General features: G+C 34.3%; 1 protein-coding gene across 2 annotated transcripts in view; it reads right to left on the reverse strand.

The window, feature by feature from the left end:
- The window catches only part of COG5 (component of oligomeric golgi complex 5), a 296918-nt gene that overhangs the window by 87358 nt on the left and 185121 nt on the right, over positions 1-24439 (reverse strand). For both annotated transcript variants that reach the window (XM_077864022.1, XM_077864023.1), the window contains exon 11: positions 2762-2843. In XM_077864022.1, coding sequence (XP_077720148.1) covers positions 2762-2843 — 82 coding nt within the window. The remainder of the gene's footprint in view (positions 1-2761; positions 2844-24439) is intronic.

Raw genomic sequence — 24439 nt, forward strand, 5'->3', positions numbered from 1 at the left:
TGCATGCAGAAAAGCACTGTAAGAAAATTAACAGCAATATAAAAAAAAACTCAAAACTCTCAAAAAACTAGAAATGGAAGGTAACCTTCCTCAACCTGATTAATGGCATCACTGAAAAACCTGCTGTTAAGATATTAAAGGTGGACTACATGCTTTCTAAGATTGTAAACAAGGCAGAAACTACTTCAGTTCTACACTACTGCAAGTGCTAACCAAGGGGAAAAAATGAAAGGAAGCCAGAAAAGAAGTAAAACTGTCTTTATTTGTAAACTGTATGATTATCAACATAGAAAACATTAAGAAATCTCCAAAAACTACTACACTAATAAGTATGGGTAGCAAAGTCAAAGATATAAGGGATAGTACATGAAAGTCAATTTTATTTCTATATTCTAATAATGAACACTTGTAAAATTTTTAAAATACCATTTACAGTAGCACTGAAATATATGAAATAGTAATAAATTTAAGAAAAGAGCTGCTAGACCTGCACACTAAAAACTATATAGCACTGACATGAGACCAAGATCAATAGGAAGATATATACACTCACAGATTAAAGACTCAATATTGTTGAGATGTGAATTATCACAAATTGATCTGTAGATTCATCATATAATTCTTTTTTTTTTTAAGATTTTATTTATTTATTCATGTGAGACACAGAGAGAGGCAGAGACACAGGTAGAGGGAGAAGCAGGCTCCATGCAGGGAGCCCGACATGGAACTTGATCCCAGGTCTCCAAGATCACACCCTGAAGCTGAAGATAGATGCTCAACCACTGAGCCACCCAGGCGTCCCTAAATACCAGTTTTCATGCACTTTTATCTCCATATCATAAGGTGTTTTGAGAAGTAATAATTTTCCCACTGTTCTAAGCTATCACACTATTCTTGAACAGATGTTGGTTATGTTTTAAAATATATCTGTTCGATAGCAAAATACTCATGACCACGTGTTTTCAAACTTGAAACATTTTCCTTTTGCAAAATGAAAATAAGTTTTCCCATTAGATAACCAGCGAAAGTCTATATGGAAAAAATATTTTCATAGGTACCCTCTATGCTACAAAAGGCACTGCAAAGATTCTACCCTTTTATGATCATCACTCAGTTATTTACTCATGAACGACACAGAGAGCGGCAGAGACACAGGCAGAGGGAGAAGCAGGCTCCATGCACCGGGAGCCCGATGTGGGATTCGATCCCAGGTCTCCAGGATCGCGCCCTGGGCCACAGGCAGGCGCCAAACCGCTGCACCACCCAGGGATCCCTACAAATGACTTCTATGTGAACAACTGCAGTAGTTTTATTTGTGATAATCCAGTTGTCTCCCATCTGGGGAATGGATAAACAAACTGTTGTATAATCTATACAAGGGAATATGATCAGCAATAAAAAGAGACCATTGGTAAATGCAACAACATGGATGAATCTTGCAGTAATTATGCTGATATGAAAGAACACAGCCTGTGTGACACCAGTTTTACAAAAAGCTAGGGAAAGCTTACACTGACAGCAGATCATTACCTGCCAGGAACCAAGAGCTGGGAGGAGGTGATTACAAAAGCACCTGTGGGAAATGTGGGGAGTGACAGAAATGTTTTCTATCTTCATTGTGTGGTAGGTAAAAGGATAAAAATGACTGTTAAAACTCATAGAATTTTCTGCTTATAATTGGTGAATTTTACTGTATATAAGTTGTATCTCAAAAAGCTGACCAAAATAGATACCTATGCAGGGAGATGCACAACATTCTCAGAGTAGTGCAATCTGTAGAAGTAAATGGAGTGAATCAGTCCTAAATCCACCCTCTGCTTAGGCTCTATTTGGCCACACCAATGAAGACATCCTCTATGGTCACTGTCTGGCTGCATACTTCCTTAGAAATAGCAGTAGTGAGGCAGGGGCACCTGGATGGCTCAGTCACTGAAGTGTCTGACTCTTGATTTTAGTTCAGGTCTTCACCTATGTGTTATAAGATCAAGCCCTACTCCAGGCTTATGCCTGTAAGATCGAGCTCTGCATGGGGCTCCACACTAGGTGTAGAGCCTCCTTAAGATTCTCTCTCTCCTCTCTCTGCCGCCGCTCCCTCCCTTTCTCTCTTAAAAAGAAAAAAATATAGTAGGGAGGCAGGTAGTATGGTTTATTCAACTCTGGATTGCCAGTGACTAAACAGTGTTTACATCTACTAGGTACTTTTGGTAACATTAGTAAATAAGAATTTATACACAAACTCCTAAAACTCTTTTACATTCACTGATTAGGCAGGCAGTACCATTATTTCATGACAAAAAAAAAAAAAAATTAACAAATTTTGGGGATCATGTTTGAATAAGCAACTTTTAATTCATGATGAAGGCGTTTCATCTGTTCATCAAATCATCATTTTTAATAAGTAAACTATGAAGTCTTGTATTTTAATACCTTTTAGTTAGAAAGTAATTCTATTAAGCATCAACTAATTCTTCAGTATCAATTGCTTTACATCCTTTACATAGGAAAACTTCAGAGTTTCTCTATGTTTGAATTATGGAGAATTCACTCATTCTTCTAGAGAATTTTATTCCACAAGCCAATTATAAAAAACATAAAAAATAACTTATTGTTTATAAAACTGAATATATGGCTAACATAAAAAATGACAGCCAATGAGTTTTAAAAAGCTGTATTTTATAAATCAATAAAGCAAAATTTGACATTACATTTTAAGGCATTTGGAAAACCTTGAATGAAATTGCAAAATAAATAGCATACTTACAATCTGTAGCCATGCGAAATTGAGAAGAAAGTGCTTGAGTAACTGAATTCCAAAAAGTGTACAAAATTTCAGGTTGTCCATCCTATGACCCAAAATGAGGATGTATTCATTAATTATTAAAAATTGTAATGGATAAGAAAATATATTAAAAATTTATTAAAAATGCATTTAAGTGAACTTTTCTAAGATATCTAATTATCAAACAATGGTATTATTAAGTCACTGAATAGAAATATATAGATGACTTCAAACTCCTAACTATAGTAAACAAAATGACAGTTGCTAGAGGGGAGGTGGGTGGAGGGATGGGGCAATAGGGTGATGCAATGAGCACTGGGTGTTATATGCAACTAATGAATTACTGAACACTACATCTGAAAGTAACAATGTACTATATATGTGGGCTAACTGAATTTACATTTTAAAAAAAGAAATACATAGATGAATCAAATTATGTCTCATGTTCTCATGTTCAAGTAATCGGTTATCATGCTTCTCTGCTGTGTGAACTTGGGCAAGTTGTTTAATCATTCTGAGCCTCCTTCCATCTATAAAATGGTGATGATAACAGTACCTACATTTCACTGCAATATTATTTTGAGGATTAAAAATTTTACAAAAGTGTCCGGACAGTCCCTAATATATAATAAGCCCTCAGTGAATTTAGTTATTATTATATAATTATTACCATCTTCCTTACATATGCAGAAGATAATTGTGTGACCATAACAAAATGATGAACAAAGCAAGCTTAGATCCGGAATGAGCACCAGAGTATAATCCATCAATTACAAGAGAGAACTGCCTAAAGTATAAATACAGCTAAAAAAATGTTTAGATGTATTTATTTATTGAGACAGAGAGTGAGAGAATGAGCAGGGGAAGAGTAGAGGGGGAAAATCTGTCAAGCAGACTCCCTGCTGAGTGAGGAGCCTGACTTGGGGCTTGATCCCACGACCCATGAGATCATGACCTGAGCTGAAACCAAGAGTTAGGCACTTAATTGAGCCACCTGGGTGCCCCAGTTAAAAAAAAGTTAAAAGTCACAGAAATTACTACTACTCAGAACAATACTTCATTCAACTTTGAATAAATGTTTTAGAAAGTAATTACTAAAAAGAGAAATATTAGTTCAAGTATCATTTATTAAAAGAAGATAAAATACTTTAATACTCTTAAAACCGATTCATACTTCTAGAAATTTTACCAAGTATTTTTAAGATATTTTTATATGTGTGGTATACAATATCAAATCGCTAATATTCTACTTTTGAAGGACAAAAATGACAATTCATATGCTTAGCCCTAATAACATTAATAAAATGTATCTAATATTTAAATATGTCATAAAAATGAAAAAGCTCTAATTGGTTTAGTTTTGTGCTTACAACAAATAAAATTCCAATTTTCTTTTTTTTAAATTCCAATTTTCAAGGTTATAAAATGAAAAAATAAGTAATGAAAAGTACTGATATCTTACTTTTATACCCATACATACATACTTCTATTTTCATTATTTGTTTCTTTAATAAATTTTTTGCTTTGAATTCAACTGAGTATTGTATACCATAAAAAAAGGCAAATCAAATAATTGTTCACTTCTTACACATTGATCAGAAAATAGATTCAGAGTCTCAAGATTCTATGTAATAAGTATATTGGATATCATGTACCTTAAAGGAAATATTTTTACATTAAAAAAAACTTTAAAAAAATATTAACAGAATGAAGGACAAAACACGTGACCTTCTCAATTGATGTGTATTAGTAAGCATCTGACAAAATCCAACATGTTTTCATGATAAAATCACTCAAAAAGCTAAGAACAGAAATCATCTCAACATAATAAAGGCCATATATAAAAAGCCCAGCAAGTACAGCCAAATGGTGAAAAACTGAAAGCTTTTTCCTCTAGATAAAGAAAATCTGATGACTAATTCTACGCACACATACTTGGGTCAGTCTTAAGAATACAAACACAAAATTCTCAGACATGAACGCAAATTGATTTTAACAGGATATTGAAACAATTATTTGAATTATCTAAACAAATAGGATTTATGTCCACAATATAAGTATTATTTTTGTCTCCAATAAGGAAATCCACAGAATAATTTAGCTAAGTGAATTCAAGGCAATTAATAACCTTTAATAAAATACTTAATACCCAAACCTCATATTTAAAAAAAATTCATAGAAAATGATGCACAAAGTGTTAATTAAAAAACCACAAAATTTAGGACTGCCTGGCTGGTTCAATGAGTAGAGCATGCGACTCCTGACCTTGGGGTTGTAAGTTTGAGCCCCATGTTGCATACAGAGATTATTTTTAAAAATAAAATCTTAAAAAAAAATAAAAACACAAAATTTACTATCTTAACTCTCTTTATGCATACAATAGTGTTAACTCTATGTAGCTTATTGTACAACAGACCTGTAGAAATTTTTCATCTTGCAAAACTGAAATGCTATACTTATTGAACTCTTTTCTTTCTCCAACCACCCATCCTACCAACCACCTATTTATCTACTTTCATTTTCTAAGAGTGTAACTACTTTGGTATACCTCATGTAAGTGGGATATTTTTTTTTTTTTGAATGGTTTATTTATCCCAATGCCCTCAAGTTTCACCCATATTGTAGCATGCAACAGGATTTCCTTTTTTTAAGGCTGAATAATATTCTTTGGTGTGTGATATTCTCTTTATCCATTCATCCATCAATGGACACGAAGACTGTGTCTGTCTCTTGGCTATTATGAATAATGGTGCAATGAAACACAGGTGAGTAGATATCTCTTCCACATCCTGTTTTCAATTCTTTTGGATATATATCACCAGGAGTGACATTGCTGGATCATATGGTAATTCCATTTTTCAATTTCTAAGGAACTTCTCATACTATTTTCCTCAACAGCTGTGCCATTTACATTCTCATCAACAATACACTGAAGTACCAGTGTTTCCTTATCCTCACCAATACACTGTTCTCTGATGAATGCAAGGTGATATCTTATTATTTCGATTTGCATTTCCTGATGATGAGCGATGCTGGGCATCTTTTCATAAGCCTGTTGACTATTTCTATCCTATCTTTGGAGAAATGTCTACTCAAGTCCTTTTTTAGACATTTTTAAAACGCAGTTTTATTTTTGCTGTTGTTGAGGGAATTCTTTACATATTCTGGACATCAATTCTTATCTGACCTACGGCTTACAATTACTCTGTATGTTGCATTTTCATTTCGTTGATTATTTCCTTTGTCACACAGAAGTTCTGAAGTTTAATGTGGTCCCTTTGGTCTATTTTTGCTTTTGTTGCCTGTGATTTGGGTGTCATGAAATCACTACCAAATCCAATCTCCTGAAGACTTCTCCTTATGGTTTCTTTCAGGAGTTTTATAACTTTAGGTTTTACACTTAAGACTTTAAATCATTTTCAATTAATTTTTGTATATGGTGTAACGTAAGGGTCCCTTTATCTCTTTTGTACAAGGATACCCAGTTTTTCACAGCATCATTTGTTGAAGAGATTGGTGACATATAATTTGTGTGACCTTCTTTATTCTATCTAGCATCTTTTATCTGAAGTTAATACTGCCACTGTTTCATTTGAGAAATGTTTGTCACTCCATTTATTTTTACTCTATATTGTTTGCTTTTGATGTGATTCATAAATAATGATTTTATTTTTAAATGCAATTTTTGTCTTTTAATAAGAAATTACAAACCAAATATGTTTACCTAATATGTTGTTCTTGCTTTTATCATTTCATTTTACGCTTCTTTGCATTTCCTTGGTTTTCTGTTTTTGTTCTGTGGATTATTTGCATTTGTTTTTATCTCCCCTAGAGGTTTTTTTTCTTGTATTTCTTTCAGATGTGTCATTATTCCTACAATTAACCATAGATTCCTTTGAGGTAAATCATCTTTTATAACTCCATAGAACTACTGAAACAGATTTCTAGAAAAAGCAGAAATTCTTTAGGGCTTTAGAGAAATTGCCAAAATAAACAAGAAAATTTCTAATTCCTTGACATATCCTATTGAAAGAAAATATTGAGTCCCAAATAATTGGCTACTTCTTTGTTCTTAGTGACTCTGAGTCACTCAAAACTTGAAATCCATAGTTAACTTTTAACTCAGAGAACCCAGACAAACTTTGGCCAAGACATTGACATTTTTTGAATGTGCATTATGTAATAGGTATTATGGGATGTTATCTCATTTAAACCTTAAAACAACCCCTAAAATGTAAACTCCAGGTCAGCAGAAGCACCATTTTTGTCTGTTTTACCACTGCAATTTCAGCAATGAGAACATGACCCAGACATAACAGACACATAATAAATATTTATTGGGTGAATGAAAAATCTCAAAAGAAGGCATTCTTAGTCCCTTTCTAGAAAGAAAATAGGAGCTCAAAAAGATAAGATGACCTACTTAGAATTAAATAGAAAGTAGTAGAACTGAGATTCGATCTCAGTTCTGTTTGATATATTAAAAGTGTTATTCCTGGGCAGCCCAGGTGGCTGTTTAGCGCCACCTGCAGCCCGGGGTGTGATCCTGGAGACCTGGGATAGAGTCCCACGTTGGGTTCCCTGCACGGAGCCTGCTTCTCCCTCTGCCTGCGTCTCTGCCTTTCTCTCTTTCTCTGTGTCTCTATGAATAAATAAAATCTTTAAAAAAAATAAATAAAAGTGTTATTCCTCCTTGACTTACAAAGACTTTATGACTTGATTTTCTCAGCCTATATTTCCTGTTTCATACCACTGAGGTCAAAGATTCAACCATATTCAAATCCTTTCAGGTTCTTAAAGGTTCTTTCATAGTCTTAGTTTTAGCAGCTTTTAAAAACCTGCACCTTCTTCACAGTTCAGTTTAGGTGCCTCCTCTCTTGGTTCCCCTAGGTTTGACACACTCTGTTATATACTTCTCTAGCATCCCATATTCCCCATCATATTGATATTTTCCTGTGTGAGTAAAGGAAAGAGTAGTGGTTAAGAAGAGAAACTCTGGAGCCAGACCCTATCACTGACTAACTGTGACTGTGGGTAAGTTAATATCTCTATTCTTCAGTATCCTCGTCTATGAAATGGAAACCCATTCGTCCATCCATCGGGAAGATTCAATGGGTTAATTCCGACAAAGTGCTTAAAATGGTACCTGTCAGAATAAGTACAGAATATTTGTCAACACTGCTAATATTCTTTGTAGTATAAAATCAAACAAAATAACTAATATGTCTCACTGTATCTCCCAGTGACTACCACATAGTACTACCTACTATTGTTGTGATGGCCATTTCTATGGGTCAATTTAATTGCCTACTGGGTGCCCCCGGTATTTAGTCTTCACACTTTTGGTGTGTTTGTTAGGGGGGTTATAGATGAGTTTAACAGCTGAATGGGTAGAACGAGAGAAGCAGAATGCCCTCTCTAATGTGGGTGGGTCTTACCCAATCAGTTGAAGGCCTAAAAGATATTTTTTTTTAAAAGGTTAAGAGAGAATTCTTTGTGCTTGACTTTTTCAAGCTGGAATATCAGGGTTTTTGTTTTTTGTTTATTTTTTCCTCCTGCTTTATGACTCAAACTGAAAGAGCAGCTCTTCCTGGGTCTTCAGCCTGGAGACTCTTGGGCCAGAACTATATACTATTGGCTCTCCTGGGTCTCAAGCCTTTGGTTTCAGAGTGGAACTACACTGTCAATTCTCCTGGGTTTCCATCCTACTGATTGAGATGTTGGGACTTATCAGCCTCCAAAATCTGAGTCAATTCTTTAAATCTTCCCCCCCCCCGCTCTCTCTCTCTTTTTCTATATATATATATATATATATATTTATATATATATATATATAATATATAATCTTTCTATATATATATAATATATAATTGTCATACTAAGAACTAGAGTCAGTTATCAAAGAGGTACACTAAAAAGGATACACAGTTGTTGGAATAAGAAAGGACATGCAAAGTGCTTCAGAAAGATAAAAAAAAGATGAGGTAGATTCAGATGGAAAAAATGTGGAAGATAATAATGAAAATGTAGATTTGGGGGTAAGACAGTACAACAAAGAGTTTTTATATATGTATATATGCTTCTGTATAGGTATATGATGTGCATACACACATATTATATAATTCTTCCAAAATATAAAAATATATTAATTTTATTTATCAAATAATTATCAAAAATTTTATTGTCAAAGCCACAATATGTTACAAATAGAACCACATGCAAAAAATAGGAAAATATACAGATATATAAAAAAATAATTTTACCTACACTTTCAAATCAAATTAGTATGTCACATAATTGCTACTAAGTATGTTGAAACAAAATTCTACTAGATTTTAATAATTCAACAAGATTTCAACTGGAAGGATGTTTGATATTCATCTATTTATAACCTACATCCAATACTGTCTTACTTTGGACTGCTGTAATCAAAATGCCATAAATTTGATGACTTAAAAATAACACAAATATTTTTCTCACAGTTTGAGAGGCAGAAGTCCAAGATCAAAGTCCTGGCAGATTTACTGTCTAGTAAGGACCTTGTTCCTTACAGAGGGCTGTTTACACTATAACTTCATATGGTAGAAGAGAGGAGCTAGCTCTCTGGGATCTCTTTATTGTGAAGCCTCTACCTTCATGACCTAATCACACTTCCTAAAGGCCTCACACATTGGGGGTTAGGATTTCAATGTACGAATTTTATGGGGACAGAAACACTCAGACCACAGCACTTTCACTTTCATTTTAGTTCAGTGCAATCATGTTATCAGATAATTTTTGGGAAATGTTTGCAACTTAAAAAAACCCTTGGCTTGTTTCTCAGTTAGAAGTATAAAAATAAAATATACAGGAATTCTAAAACATTTATGTTAGATGAATATGTTATTTTAGAACAGCACTTTGGCTGCTTTTGTCACTAATTTTGACCTGATTAAATATACAGAGAGAAACTTAGAATAACATCTGGATAAAAGTGATTTTAAAGCAGATATTATCCAGTTTATCTTTATAACATGGCAACTACCATGGGTTTTCTTGATAAAATGTACTTGATTGTACCTTATTGCACACAGTAATAAGGCCCAAACCTTCAAGTAAACATTCTTGCATTCAGGTGTGGTGAAAGGGTATGGGCTCTGAAATAAAATAGCCTTGACTTATACCCAAGGTCTGCAATATACTAGCTCTGTAACCTTGGGCAGGTCCTTTATCTTTCTGAGCTTGTAAGCTATGTAAACAATAGGGATAATAATAATTTATAGAATTTATTATTAAGAAGAGTCAGGATATCTTGAGCTAGATTCCAAGGAAGACTGTAATTTACCATACAGATGGGAAGAAGAGATGAGGAGAGAAAATTCCAGACAGAGGGATGAATAGAGCCTAAAGATGTAAAAAGTATTTTCTTTCTGTTTTTTTAAATATATTTTTTTTATTTTTAAGTAACCTCTATCTACACCCAACCTGGGGCTCAAACTCACAATCCTGAGATCAGGAGTCACATGTTCTACCAACTGAGCTAGCCAGCTGCCCAGTGAAAAGCATCTTCTCCTCTCTGAATGTACAGTGAGCATTCAGAAAAAGACAAGAACCAAATCCAGAAGTATCTTAATTCATCATGTAGATACCAGTGAAATATTTAAGGATTTTAATGGGAGAATACCATGATTAAACTTGTATTTTAGGTAAATCACTCTGGTAATAATGCAGAAGATGAACAACATGTGGGGTGGTGGTGAGCCTGCAGGTAAGATCAGTTATAAATTTGCTGGAAAAAAAAATGTAAGCTTACTATATCAGCAGGAAAACAGATAGGACTTGATGAGCAATTAAAAATATTTATGAAGGGCTAGGACTAAATATATCTGTATAGGACTAAGAAGTTGGGAGACTGATCAACCAAAATGGAATTTTAGACAGGGCAGCAGGTAGGTAGAGAAAGATTAACTCATTTAGACTTATGCTTCTAGAATCTATGAAGCATCCAAGTGAAGATGATCTAAGCTGGTAAATATGAATCTCTTGCTTAAGAACAAGATGGAAGCTGAAAAAATAGATTTAGGTGTTATTAGCATTTGGGGGTTGTAGCAATTGTTAGTTAGCATGTGTGAACTTTTCTGATTGCATGTAGCATGAGAAGGAAAAAATGTTGAGGATGGGACCCAGAAGAAAAACATTATTTAAAGGTTGGAAGAGGAAATAATTCAGAGTAGAGAGAAAGGAGTAGGTGTAGACAGTTACAAAAAAAAAAAGAAAAAATTGGTCATAAGTTAGTAACTGCTGAAGCTGGATGATAACACTATTGATCACTCTCCTGTACTCGGCTCTCTACTTTGTGTAGGCCTGAAATTTTACAAATAAATTATTTTAAAAGGTAGGTAGAGGAAGAAGAGTCAATGAAGGATTCTGAAGAGAAGTAATACCTATGAAGGAGAAAAACATTAAGCTGAAGCAGCAGTTATTGCCTCAAAAGAGTGAAATAAGAGATGGTTATAGAAGTGAGAAGAATGACTTAGCAGTTGGGTCATCAGAATGAATTTAACAAGAACTGTTTCAAAGCAGTAGAAGCTTGATTTCAGTGGCTTGGAGCAAAACAGAAATAAGAAAGTAGATACACAAGTAGCTAACTAAAACTGGGGCATGAAAGGAAAAAATACTTAGGTGGAGATAGAGGACCAAGGATTTTATTTTAATTTTGGTTTTAAACAGTAGACCCTTGAGAGGAAGTAGCCAGGGAAGGATGGTATTGGAGAAAGCAGAGAACGTTCTAGAAGAGGGTTAAGATGTAGAATATAAAACAAAAGTAGAGGGATAAGTCTGCCGTGGGGGGGTGGGTGGGAGGATAAGATCTATCTCTGAGAGGAAATGAGAGGATCTCCTTCTCTAAGGATCAGTTTAGATAAAGAGTTGATAAATTACTGTGCTTATTATTATTAGTAAGAGAAGGTCAGAGGGAAGCAGAGGGAGTTAAGATCAAAAAAGAAGAGAAAGTAAAAGACTGAGCAAAATTCTGTGCCAGAGATCTCTTTGGAGAGATCATGTTGTAAATAAGAAAGCCTGCAGACTTGATCAAAGAAACCAAATATATATGAATTTTAAAGTAGCTCTTAATTATCTTCTGGATTCAAAGGAGAGGAATCCTGGTGAAGCAAAGAGAAGGCAATGAAAAATTCTTTCACTGGAAAATAGCCTTCTGGGAGAAACATTTTGTTGTGTCAATTATAATGCAGACACAAATTCAGTAGAGACTTCAAGATGAACACTACAGAGCAAAATGAGAAAGTCTATACAAAACAATTTTAGCTGAAGTCAAAATACTGGCTTTTATATGTACATTATTCAAAGAAAAAGAATAATACTTTTGGTACATTCTACTTTTTGTTTTTAAAAATGGGGGATTCGATTAAAGTGGTAGTGGGAGGTAGTGAAAAGTAGATTTCAGATACCTTTTGAAGGTAGGACTTGATATAAAATGTATACAGTTAAACAGAAAAACTATATATAACGTATTAACAGATTATCTCTGGGTGATACGATTAAATATGACTTTTTTCCATTCATTTTAATTTTGGGGGGAGATAATTGGATAATCTTTCTTTAAAAGATTTTTTTTTTTAAGATTTTATTTATTTGACAGAGAGAGAGAGAGAGAGCATAAGCAGGGGAGCAGTAGAGGGAGAGGGAGGAGGAGGCTCCCCACTGAGCAGGGAGCCCAACATGCAGCTCCATTCCAGGATCTTGGGATCTGACTTGAGCCAAAGGCAGATGCTTAACCAACTGAGCCACACAGGCACCCCTATATAATTTATTTATAAACAGCATAAATTTTTGATGTAAAATATACAATGCTGAAATAAATATGGCAAAAAAGTAAAGTTCTTCAAACTCAAATCCCGCACTCTTCCTTTGAGAAGAGGAACTCGGTACTTCAGTTAAACTACAGTACTTTTACATGGGTTTACAAGGTTTTAAAGTCCTTTCTACATAGTTTTTTGTGTTGCTCAATTTTTTTTCATTATTGCCCTTAAAAGAGAAAAGGCTAAATTAATTGCATACAAATATATAACACATATATTATGTTTATAGAATTATGATGTACTTAATTTAAATTTAATGTAGTTTCTTGCTAATAACAGAAATTAAATTAGTAAGAAATAAGATTTTGTAGGGCAGGGTTGAGCTTTAGAGGCCACAAACCATATATATATAATATCTAAGATTTTTTATGTCTCTTTACTCCTTACAAAACAAAACAAAACAAGAGAACTATTTCTCCCTCTTAGAGCCAGTATTGCCCTCATTGAGAATGCATGATTTACTAGTATTTAAAATTTCAAACTAGATTTAGTACAAGCCATACACGCCTTAAACCCAGTGCCTCAGCTTCCCTTGCCATATTCTCTTTGGTTTCATTCTCCTCCTGGGACACTCCTTGTTGCTTCCTCTGCTGCAGTGTTTCATAAACTCACCCAATGGAAAATATTTGTTGATAGCCACTCTAAAATATATTTACTTATTTGTTTAAAATTATACAAGTACTAGTATGTTAAGATACATATAATATGAAATATATAAAATAATTTAAAGGATAAGACTTTTTAAATGTATAGGTAGAAGTTATAACTATCTTTTTCCAAGCCAAACTGCATACACCACTTTGGAAAAGATGGTTTTATATGAATTTTATAAGTTGCATTTTCTTTGGACTCTATTTAGGTACATTTCTTTTCTCTATATAGCCGATTTCATCCATTGTCATGGCTTTGGTTGCCATCTATGAGTTCATGTCTCTGGTCTAGGCCTCTCTTCTGAGCTTTAGTTCCACATATTAAAATGCTTAACTGTCATCTTCACGTAGAAGTCACATAAACAAATACCTTAATACAGAGCTCATCATCTTTCCTTTCTTTTTATTTTTCATGTAGGCTCCACATCAAGCATGGAGCCCAATGTGGGACTTGAATTCATGACCTTGAGATCAAGATCTGAGCTGAGATCAAGAGTTGGACACTTAACCAACTGAGCCACTCAGGTGCCCCTCATCATCTTTCCTCTTAAATATGTTTCTCAGTTTATGCTCCCAAATGAAATTGCTACTATCTCCCAGAACTTTTGTCAAACTAGAACCCTTGGTGTCATCTTGATACCTTTTCCCCCATCTCACTATTTCTAATCCATTACTAAGCGGTATCAGTTTTATCTTCTAAGTAATCCTCAAATCAGTCCACTTCTGTCCATTTTCACTGTCATCAATGTTAATCATTGTAATAAGCCAGGTCAGTTCCCCACAAAACTCTATGTTGAAGTCCTAAGCTTCCTATACCTGAGAATGTGACCATACTGGGAGGTACAGTCTTTAAAGGATTAAGTTAAAATGGGATCATGAGGATGGACCCTAATCGAATACCACCGGTATTCTTACTGAACACAAACACATACGAAAGGAAGATGATATGAAGACACAGGAAGAGGACAGCCATTAACAAGCCAAAAAGAGGGGACTGGAACAAAAAGAGATCCTTCCCCAGTGGGACTCAGACTGAACCAAATGCCAAACACCCTGACTTTAGACTTCCAGCCTCCAGGTATGAGAAAATAATTTTTTGTTGTTGTTACGACACTCAGTTTGTGGAACTTTGTTACAGCAGCCCTAGGAAACTAATGCAACCTTCATTATTATCTCTTTCTGAATTCCTGCAACAGGCCGCCTTTCTCTAGAGTTGGCGCCCTCCAATCTATACCCCCACAGTGTAATTAACATTAAAACCTATAAATATGAATCATGTCACTTGTGTTTATGTAAAAGTTCAAAATACGTAAAATAGTACATGGCCTCTTCTAGGCACTCTGGCCACATTACGAATGCTCTTCCCCTTCCAGCTGCACTGGACTTTTATCAGTCTCTGAAAAGGATGTGTTCTATCCTTTTTGCATACTTCTCCCTTTCACCAAGCCAACTTATTATTAACATCTAAGTTTTTAAAATTCATTTAATGAGGTTACATCACCCATTTTCATAGAACCCTGAAAATTTTTGTAAGCTACCATAATTATAAACCATCATATATACACAATTGTTTGCTTAATGCTTATTTCCCCAATTAGTGCCTGTTTCTATTCCGTTCATTTTGATATCTCCAATCTCTATCACAGTGTCTGGAATATGGAATATGGTAGGCATTCAATAACAATTTAATAAAGGACTTAGACATACTCCATTTTCCTAATATTCTGAAATATTTTACTACAATTTTAACAAAAAGTAATCATTTGCTTATAAATATATGCTGTGTAGATAAAACTACTTAAAGAGCTACTAAACTTTTCCATTTCGCTTCTTCTTTACTTTGAGGAAATGATGAGATTCCATAAAAGATATATAGCTTCCTATAGTTAAAAGATTCTTCCCAATGTGAAAATTCATTTTTATGGAAATATAATCTAAAATAAATATAGTAACAACTGAAACTTTTCATATATAAAATAAGCCAGACTCTACCAAAAATAATTTCATTAGATCTTTTAAAATCACATATCTTTAAAAGTTTTATTATAGTCTTAAGTTTGATGTATATTATGTCTTAGGTAAATTATATAGTTAGAAAAAAATATATTTTACTATGGGCTTTAGTTGTGGTGTTATTTATTTATTCTCCCATCCCCCAGAATAAAGAAATGCCTGAATTCTTTTACAATCACTTAAATTAGTACCAATATGACTAAGAATATCCAAACATTCATATTCATTATTCACTTTTTCTCACATACAGATATGTACATATACACAAAAGCATGCATCTTGACATATGCTTAAACACTGATTCATGTTGAAATGCAGATCTTTAAAGATCTTTAGTTTCTGTTGTTAAATTAAGGAGAGACATAAATTAAGCTGAAATAATATAATGCTTGCCTTAAAATATCAAATTAACATGCATGGCTAAATCCTCTCTAGTCAACGGAATTAGCATGATAGCTAATGTACTATGTGAAATTACTTTTGAAGTAATCTAGCTTGTATTTTCCATTTTTCCCATCTTTGTATCAACCAAACAGTAAGGCAAATAGTTGCCTACTGTTTCTTTCTTCAAAAAGAAGAAAAGCAAGAACAGAAAAACTCAGGTCAATATGTTATTCTAAAAAACCAAGAGATTCAGGGACACTGGATGGTGTAATAGGAAGACCCATCTCTTCTTATTCACAAAAACAGACTTAACAACAGTTAAGGTTGGACATAACAGTTGTGGTCCAAACCCCTTTACCAGAACTCCAGAAACCAGTGAAGAGTCACAGTACCCCACACAAGCTCAAAGTCAAGAAGAGAAGCATTGAAAGGGTAAGAAAAGCCATTTCATTTCAATCATGTCAGCTCCTCTCTCAAGCTAGCTCAGAACTGGGAGGAAAATTCTGACTTGCAGCTTCTCCCTTGAGAGGGAAAGAGAAAACTGAAATGTACATGGCCATGTATGTACAACACCCTAAAGAGTGCATTTAAAAAAACTGTTAGAATAGATTAATTCATTTGCAGAATACAAAACCAACACATAAGTATCAGTTGCATTTCTACACACTAACAATAAACAATCTGAAGAGGAAATCATGGGATGCTTGGGTAGCTCAGTGGTGGAGCACTTGCCTTTGGCTCAGATCGTGACCCCAGGGTCCTGGGATTGAGTCCCACATGGGGCTCCCCGCAGGGAGCCTGCTTCTTCCTCTGCCTGTATCTCTCATGAATAAATAAATAAAATCTTTAAAGAAAAAAAGGTGCACACGCTTTATAAAAAAAAAAATCCGAAGAGGAAATCAGTAATCCCACAGTAATCAGACAGTAATCCCACTTCAAAAAGCACCAAAAAGAATAAAATGCTCAGAATAAACTTAACCAAGGAGGTAAAAGATTTATATACTTAAAACCACCAATCACTGCTGGAAGAAATAAAAGATGATGCAAATAAACAAAAAATTATCTGGTGTTCCTGGAAGACTTAATACTGTTAAAATGTCCATACTATCCACAGCAACCTAAAGATTCAATGTAATCACTATAAAAATCCCAAAGGAATATTTAGCAGAAAGAGAAAAGAAAATTTAATTTCACATGGAATCTCAAAGGACCCCAAATAGCCAAAACAACCTTGAGAAAAGAAAAACAGAGCTGGAGGTCTCAGACTTTGAGTTCAAAACATATTACAAAGCTAATACAAAAACAACATGTACTAGTATAAAGGTAGATACATACACAAATGGAATAGAGAGCCCAGAAATAAATCCTCACATACATGGTTGTATGATCTCTGACAAGGGTGCAAGAGCTACAAAATGGGGAAAGGACAGTCTGTTCAGCTGTTTGAAAAAAACTGGATATCCACATGCAAAATAAAGAAACTGGACCTTTGCCTTACACCATATTTAAAATCCAAAATGAATCAAAACCCTAAATATAAGACCCCAAATTATAAAACTTATAAAAGAAAACACAGGGGAAAAGCTTCATGATACTGGATTTGGCAGTAATTTCATGGATATAACATCAAAACTTCAGGCATTGGAAGCAAAACTAAGCAAATGGAACTACATAGAACTTCAAAACTTCTGTGTGGCAAAGGAAATAATCAAAAGAAAGAAAAGGCAACATATAGAATGAGAGAATATACTTGGTAGCCATGTATCTTAAAGCCCAGAATAGATAAAGAAAGAACTCCTATGGGGCAACTGGCTGGCTCAGTTGGTTGAGCATGCTGTGATCTCAGGGTCAAGAGCTGAAGCACCATGTTAGGTGAAGAGCTAACTACAAATAATAAATAGACAAGATTTTAAAAAGTCAATAGAACACTTCTACAATACAATGACAACAATGAAAAACAAATAATTCTACTAAAACAATGTGTAAAGAACATGAATAGACATTTCTCCAAAGAAGATAATACAAACGGTCAACAAGCATACAAAAGATCAATATCACTAATCATCAGGAAATGCAAACCAAAACCATAATGAGATATGACATCATACCTGTTAGGATGGCCACTATCAAAACAAAGAAAATATAACTGTTGGTAAGGATGTGGAGGAACACGTCCTTGTGCACTAATGACGGGAATGTAAAATGGGCCAGCGGCTATGAAAAACACTATGGAAGTTCCTCAAAAAATTTAAAATAGAATTATCGTATGTCAGATCTTAACTAATTGGATTACTAAAAAGAAAATAACTACATTTCATCTCAGCATTAGATTTCCTATTTGACCAAGCAGCCTAGTACAAGATTTCTTTTTATAACAGATTATAGAAGTATACATTACATTATGCCTAACTAAAGTACTCCTGCATAAGTTATTTCAGAGAACTATTAATGTCTTTCACTTGTACTTAAGTAGTTTTAATCCCTAGTATAGGCTAATTGATGCTGCAGAGAATTTTGAGGAACCATAACTGGTTGCTGGTTAGAGAAGCCTATGACTCTGTCAGAAAGTTCAGGTTCTTCTATGGAGTCTAAGTATCACTTTTGCACACTAAGAACAAAACTATTACGGAAGTCTTCCTTTAGGTCTTCCTACAATAAGCTTTCCTTCTTCAGATTTGGTAATATTTTACCACTATAAATTATTAAAAGGTATTTTCTGTTAGTATTTCCAGAGACTATCATAACCAGTACATCCCAGTGAAGGGTTCCATGAATGGAACAAGTAAGATTGGAAAGGAAACCAATGGGGAAGTAAGTTGTTTAAAGGGGAGGAATAGGGATCCCTGGGTGGCGCAGCGGTTTGGCGCCTGCCTTTGGCCCAGGGCGCGATCCTGGAGACCCAGGATCGAATCCCACATCGGGCTCCCGGTGCATGGAGCCTGCTTCTCCCTCTACCTGTGTCTCTGCCTCCCTCTCTCTCTCTGTAACTATCATAAATAAATAAAAAATTAAAAAAAAATAAAAATAAAAAATAAAGGGGAGGAATAGGGATCCCTGGGTGGCGCAGCGGTTTAGCACCTGCCTTTGGCCCAGGGCACGATCCTGGAGACCCGGGATCGAATCCCACATCGAGCTCCCAGTGCATGGAGCCTGCTTCTTCCTCTGCCTGTGTCTCTGCGTCTCTCTCTCTCTCTGTGTGTGACTATCATCAATAAATAAAAATTAAAAAAAAATAAAGGGGAGGAATATGTCGCTTTGGTTAACTTTTTATCCTATAACCCAGCAAAGCATTCAATTATATTTTGTAAATATGCTCATTTCAGTACCAGATAGTATTTCCTTTTTTTTTTTTTTTTTTTTTTTAGTATTTCCTTTCAGAAGTCAAACATGAAATAGAAATGTTATTTAAGCATTCCCCAGGAAATAAAGAGCAAAAACTAAACAGAAAAGAATTAGAGTGACTTTAAGGGTGTTTGAACACTTCAAAAGTGTTTGCCCTTTTACTTTCACTCACACATGTTTACTCACTATAGCTTCTCTACAACTGCATGAACTAAAACTAATCCATCTGCATGAAAGCGTGAAACAATGTAAATATTTTTCAAAGTTCTAATTGTTGAATATAGAAAAAAAGTCTAATGTTTGGCAAAAAATGATTAGTGTATCATACAGAAGTTAAATATCTTGGACATTTTAACATATAACATAACAAGCAATGATTATATGAGAGAGAATATAAATATAATAAGTTTCTTCACTCAGATGAGGAGAAAAATATTTGGAGAGAATTTCCTCCTATCCACTCTGACACTCTGTTAAATATGGTTGACAAGAGATATTACAGATGATCCTTATCAGTAAAAAAATTGTTATATTTACAGTTGTGTTCATATCCAGGACATTCAAAAGCCAACATTTGATACACAGTATGAAAAAGTTTATAGAGAAATAACCGGTACAGAGAGGAAGAGAGAAAGAGGGGGGAAAAAAAAAAAAGAGAGAGGGAAAGAATAGCATGAAAGTCGGAACCAAAATGAAGATACCGATTTTAAATTATAGGCATAAACTAGTTCAGTTTTTCAGAGATAGACATGTAGCTTTCTGGTGATTCTGACAGGTCTAAGATTTGTTCAAATGTACAGAAAAGCAATAGGAATGAATTCTTCTGGGATATTTGAAATCTATTATTTATTTTTCTTCTTTTACTATGTTAGGTTGGCCCTACGGGACAACATTGAAAAGTAGCAGGGATAGTGGGCATCTGGCCTTTTTCCCTGACTGTTAAGGCAATGCTTTTCACATTTTATCACTAAAAATAATGACTGTTAAAGGTTTTATTAGATATCCTTTATCAATTTAAGAAAATTCCTTTCTCTTAGTTTGCTAGTATTTTTTAATCATCACAAATTTTGTCAAATACTCTGTGAGACAGTTATATCATTTTCACTTATTGCTGTGTTTGGTGTACTAATATTTTAAGATTTTTCCATGTATGTGCCTGAGCATGACTGGATTGTAATTTTCCTTTCTTGTAATTCTTAACTGGTTTGGCATAAAGGTCATTTTAGTCTCAGAAAATGAGTGCGGGAGGTTTTTCTTATCTTAAAAAAAGAAAAAAGGACGATCTGTTCCTTGAAATTTTGGTAGAAGTTGCTTGAAAAACCATCTGAGACTACTGGTTTCTTGGTAGAAAGACTTTAAACTAGCAATTCAATTTCTTTGAAAGTTAAAGGACTATGCATAGTGTCTAATTCTACTTTAGCAATTTTGGCAAGTTGTATTTTTCTAGAAAAGTGTCCATTTCACCTCCCTTTTAAAATTAGCTGGCAAATTGATGCCATGAAAAGTTTTTCATGGTATCTTTTTTCCTTTAAACTTTAAATTTTGAACTTAAAGAAAAATTTTACATTTACAGAAAATGGAAATAACCATCCTCCCAAAATCCTACTGTGTCTGCTCACTCCAATCCACCATTTGTCAACCAACATTGAGTCATATTTACTTTATCACTATTATTCTTTCTCGCTCGCTTCCTCCCTCCCTCATTCAAATAGCTGAGAGTTAAGTTGTACATATCAGAGCTCTGTTACCACTACAGAGTGGGTAATTAAGTGACCTTCTAGGAATAAAATTACCCTTACTACAGTTAACAACTTGGGATTTTTACCCTTGTTACACAAATATCTCATATATATTTTTCATATTCCTATTTTATGAATTATCCAACGTTTTTTATAGCATTTTTTTTCTGAACAGGTACTAGTCAGCATAACGTATTTTACAGTTAGGTGTAATATCCCTTTATATAAAGTCTTACTTACTATGAAACTACTCTTTAATCTGTTATATCATTGCTATTTTTAAGCAGTGAGGTCTAGATATTTTACAGATTGTCCAAAAGTTTAGATTTATCTTGTTTCCACATAATTAGACTCAGGTTATATATTTTTGTCTGGAATGAAACATGAATAGTATGTCCTTGGGGTATTATATATATTTGCAGGGTTTTGGGGGGGTATTGTGATTACATAAAGTGTTGTCTGATTCTTCTACGGCATAGTTCCCAGCTTTCTTTCGGAATTAGTTAAGTACTGGGGAGACACTTTAATACCATGTAAATATACTGTTCCTTATCAAACTCTCCTTCTTCCAGATTTGGCATCCACTGATGATTACTACATGAATGCAATTTTATCATAACAGTTGCAAAATAGTTATCTTTTTAATTTCATTGTTCTATTTTCATTATTAGCTCACAGTCCATCTGTCAGTCCATTCATCTGTTTGTCTAGCTTGACATACAGACCTCTGAATTTTTATTTTACTCATAGGTTAAAGTCCATTACTGTCCTTACTTGTTTTGATGATCAGTTCTGGAGCATTTATTTTCTAGAACAAGATATTCTATGCTCACCTTCTATTTTCTTAGTTCCAAGCCCATCACCAGCAATTTCTTTAAATCATACTGATACTATTCCGTCATTGTATTTTGAGTTGGTACAACACAAATACATATTGTTCATATAACACAAAATACATATTATAATCAAATATATGACACTTAGTGAATTCATAATTATAGTCCATCAGCACAATCCACTTTTAGAAGAATCTTATCACCACAGAAGTTCCCTCTTTATCCATCCATTCATCAAACCTTATGACTCATTTATCTGCCTTCTATCTATAGTTTTGCTTTTACAGAAATTTCATATAAACAAAATCATACAATATGTACTTGAGTTTGGCCCCTTTGAATTAACAATGTTTTTAAGGTTTGTTCATGTAGTTTGATGTGTAAGTATTTTGTTCCCTCTTAATGTGGCACAGTATTGTACAAATATATAGTGTTTTGTTTATACATTGAACAGCTGATGGACATTCAGACTATTTTCAGTATTTGGCTATTATGAACAATGCTGCTATAAACAGCTGTGTAGAGATCCACTTTGTGGACACAAGCTTCCATTTCTCCTGGTAATGGAACTGTTGGGTCATATGGAGAATGTATACTAAGAAACTGTCAAAATGCTTTCCAGAGTGGCAGTATTATTTTATGTTTCCACCAGCAATATATGAGTGTTCTAGGGTCTCCACATCTTTACCAACACCAGTTACTTTACTGATAGTCATTTTGATTCCACTGGTTGTGTGGTGGAACCTCCCTGTAGTTTTGATTTGCATTTCCCTAATGACTAATGTTGAGGTTTTATGTATGTGATTATTATTCATTTGCACATCTTCTCAGTTAAACAGTCTATTTGTATCTTTTGTGCTCTTTTAATTCCTCTCTCTTGTGGCTCCCTAACCTCCTCCACCCCATCTCTTCCCTATATAACCAGTGATCTGTTTCTATCATGATAGATTAGTTGTATTTTCCACAATTTTATATTCCAAAGTAGTCCTTGTTTTGCATGGTACCATGTTAACAGAAACTCATGTATAATCAGAACTATCAGGATCCCTGGGTGGCACAGAGGTTTGGCGCCTGCCTTTGGCCCAGGGCGCGATCCTGGAGACCCGGGATCGAATCCCACATCGGGCTCCCGGTGCATGGAGCCTGCTTCTCCCTCTGTGTCTCTGCCTCTCTCTCTGACTATCATAAATAAATAAAAATTAAAAAAAAAAAAAAAAGAACTATGCAAAGCAAGGACAGAGGTCGAATATGCATACATTTCAGTAAACACAGTCCCATGTAAAGCAATGACTACCTATACACAGAACTGTAGAATACAATCCTTTCTCTTTGGAATCTTCCATTCAACATAATAATTTTGAGATTAATTATGTTTTTACATGTATTAGTAGTTCATGTTTTTGTCGCTGATTACATTCCATTATATGGCTTTACTATGGCTTACTTATCCATTCACATGTTTATGGACACAAGTTGATTAAGGTTACTGGCTACTAAATAAAAAGCTGCTAATGGACATTTGTATGCAAGTCTTTTTATGAATATACTCTCATTTTTCTGGAATTAATACATGAGGGTATATTGCTGAGTTACATAGTAGATGTATGCTTAATTTTTTAAGAAACTGTCAAACTGGGATCCCTGGGTAGCGCAGCGGTTTAGTGCCTGCCTTTGGCCCAGGGCGTGATCCTGGAGACCCGGGATCGAATCCCACGTCGGGCTCCCGGTGCATGGAGCCTGCTTCTCCCTCTGCCTATGTCTCTGTCTCTGTCTCTCTCTCTCTCTCTGTGTGACTATCATAAATAAATAAAAATTAAAAAAAAAAAAACTTTAAGAAACTGCCAAACTGTTTCCAAAGTGGCTGTACAATTCCAGATTTCTCATCAACAGTATGTGAGAATTCCAGTCACTCTATAACTTCACCAGTGCCAACACTTGGTACGGTCAGGTCTTTTAAATTGTAGTTATGTGCTTATTTGACACTATCTCTAAGTGTTCCTTTGAGTCCTTTGTCCTATTTTAAAAGTAGAACAAAAATAGAAACTGAATGTTTTGTGAGTTCTGAGAGTTCTTTAGACAGAAGTTCTTTATTAAATATAGGATTTGCAAATATTTTCTCAGTCTATGCCTTGTCTTGTAGTCTCTTAATGAAGTAATTTACAGAGCAGAAAGTCCAAATACCAATTTTTTTTCTTTTATAGATCAAGGTTTTAGTGTTGCATAGAAGAAAACTTTGTCTCCTCCAGGTCACAAAGTTTTATTTTGTTCTTCCAATCAGTTTTAGAATTTTAAGTCTTACACTTGGGTATCCAAATGTTCCAGCAAAATTTGTTAAAAAGATTACAGTGTCACCACTTAAATGCTTTTGCAACATTTTTTGAAAATCAGTTTTCCATATATGTGCGAGTGTATTTTTGGTCTTTCTATTCTGCATCAATGATCTGTCTCTAACTTGACAACTACACCACACTTTCTTGAGTAAGGTAGTTTTGTAAGTCTGGAAATCAGATAATGCTAAGCCTTCCAATTCTGATTTTCTTTTTTAAAGCTGTGTTGGGTATCTTAGGTCTTCTGTATTTCTATTTGAATTTTAGATGTAGCCTATCAATTTCTCCAGAACATCTGTTGGGATTATAGATCTACATGGGAAGAATGGATATCTGAATCTACCAATCCATAAATAAAGTAACTCTATTTACTTAGGTCTTAAGTTTAGCAATATTGTATAGTTTTCAGTATACAGATATATTCATCTTTCAAAAGATTTGTTAAGTATTTTACATTATTTGATGCTACATATATGGAATTATTAAATTTTAATTCTCAATTGTACATTGCT

The sequence above is a fragment of the Canis aureus genome, chromosome 21 (assembly GCF_053574225.1).
Source record: "Canis aureus isolate CA01 chromosome 21, VMU_Caureus_v.1.0, whole genome shotgun sequence".
Classification (NCBI taxonomy): domain Eukaryota; kingdom Metazoa; phylum Chordata; class Mammalia; order Carnivora; family Canidae; genus Canis; species Canis aureus.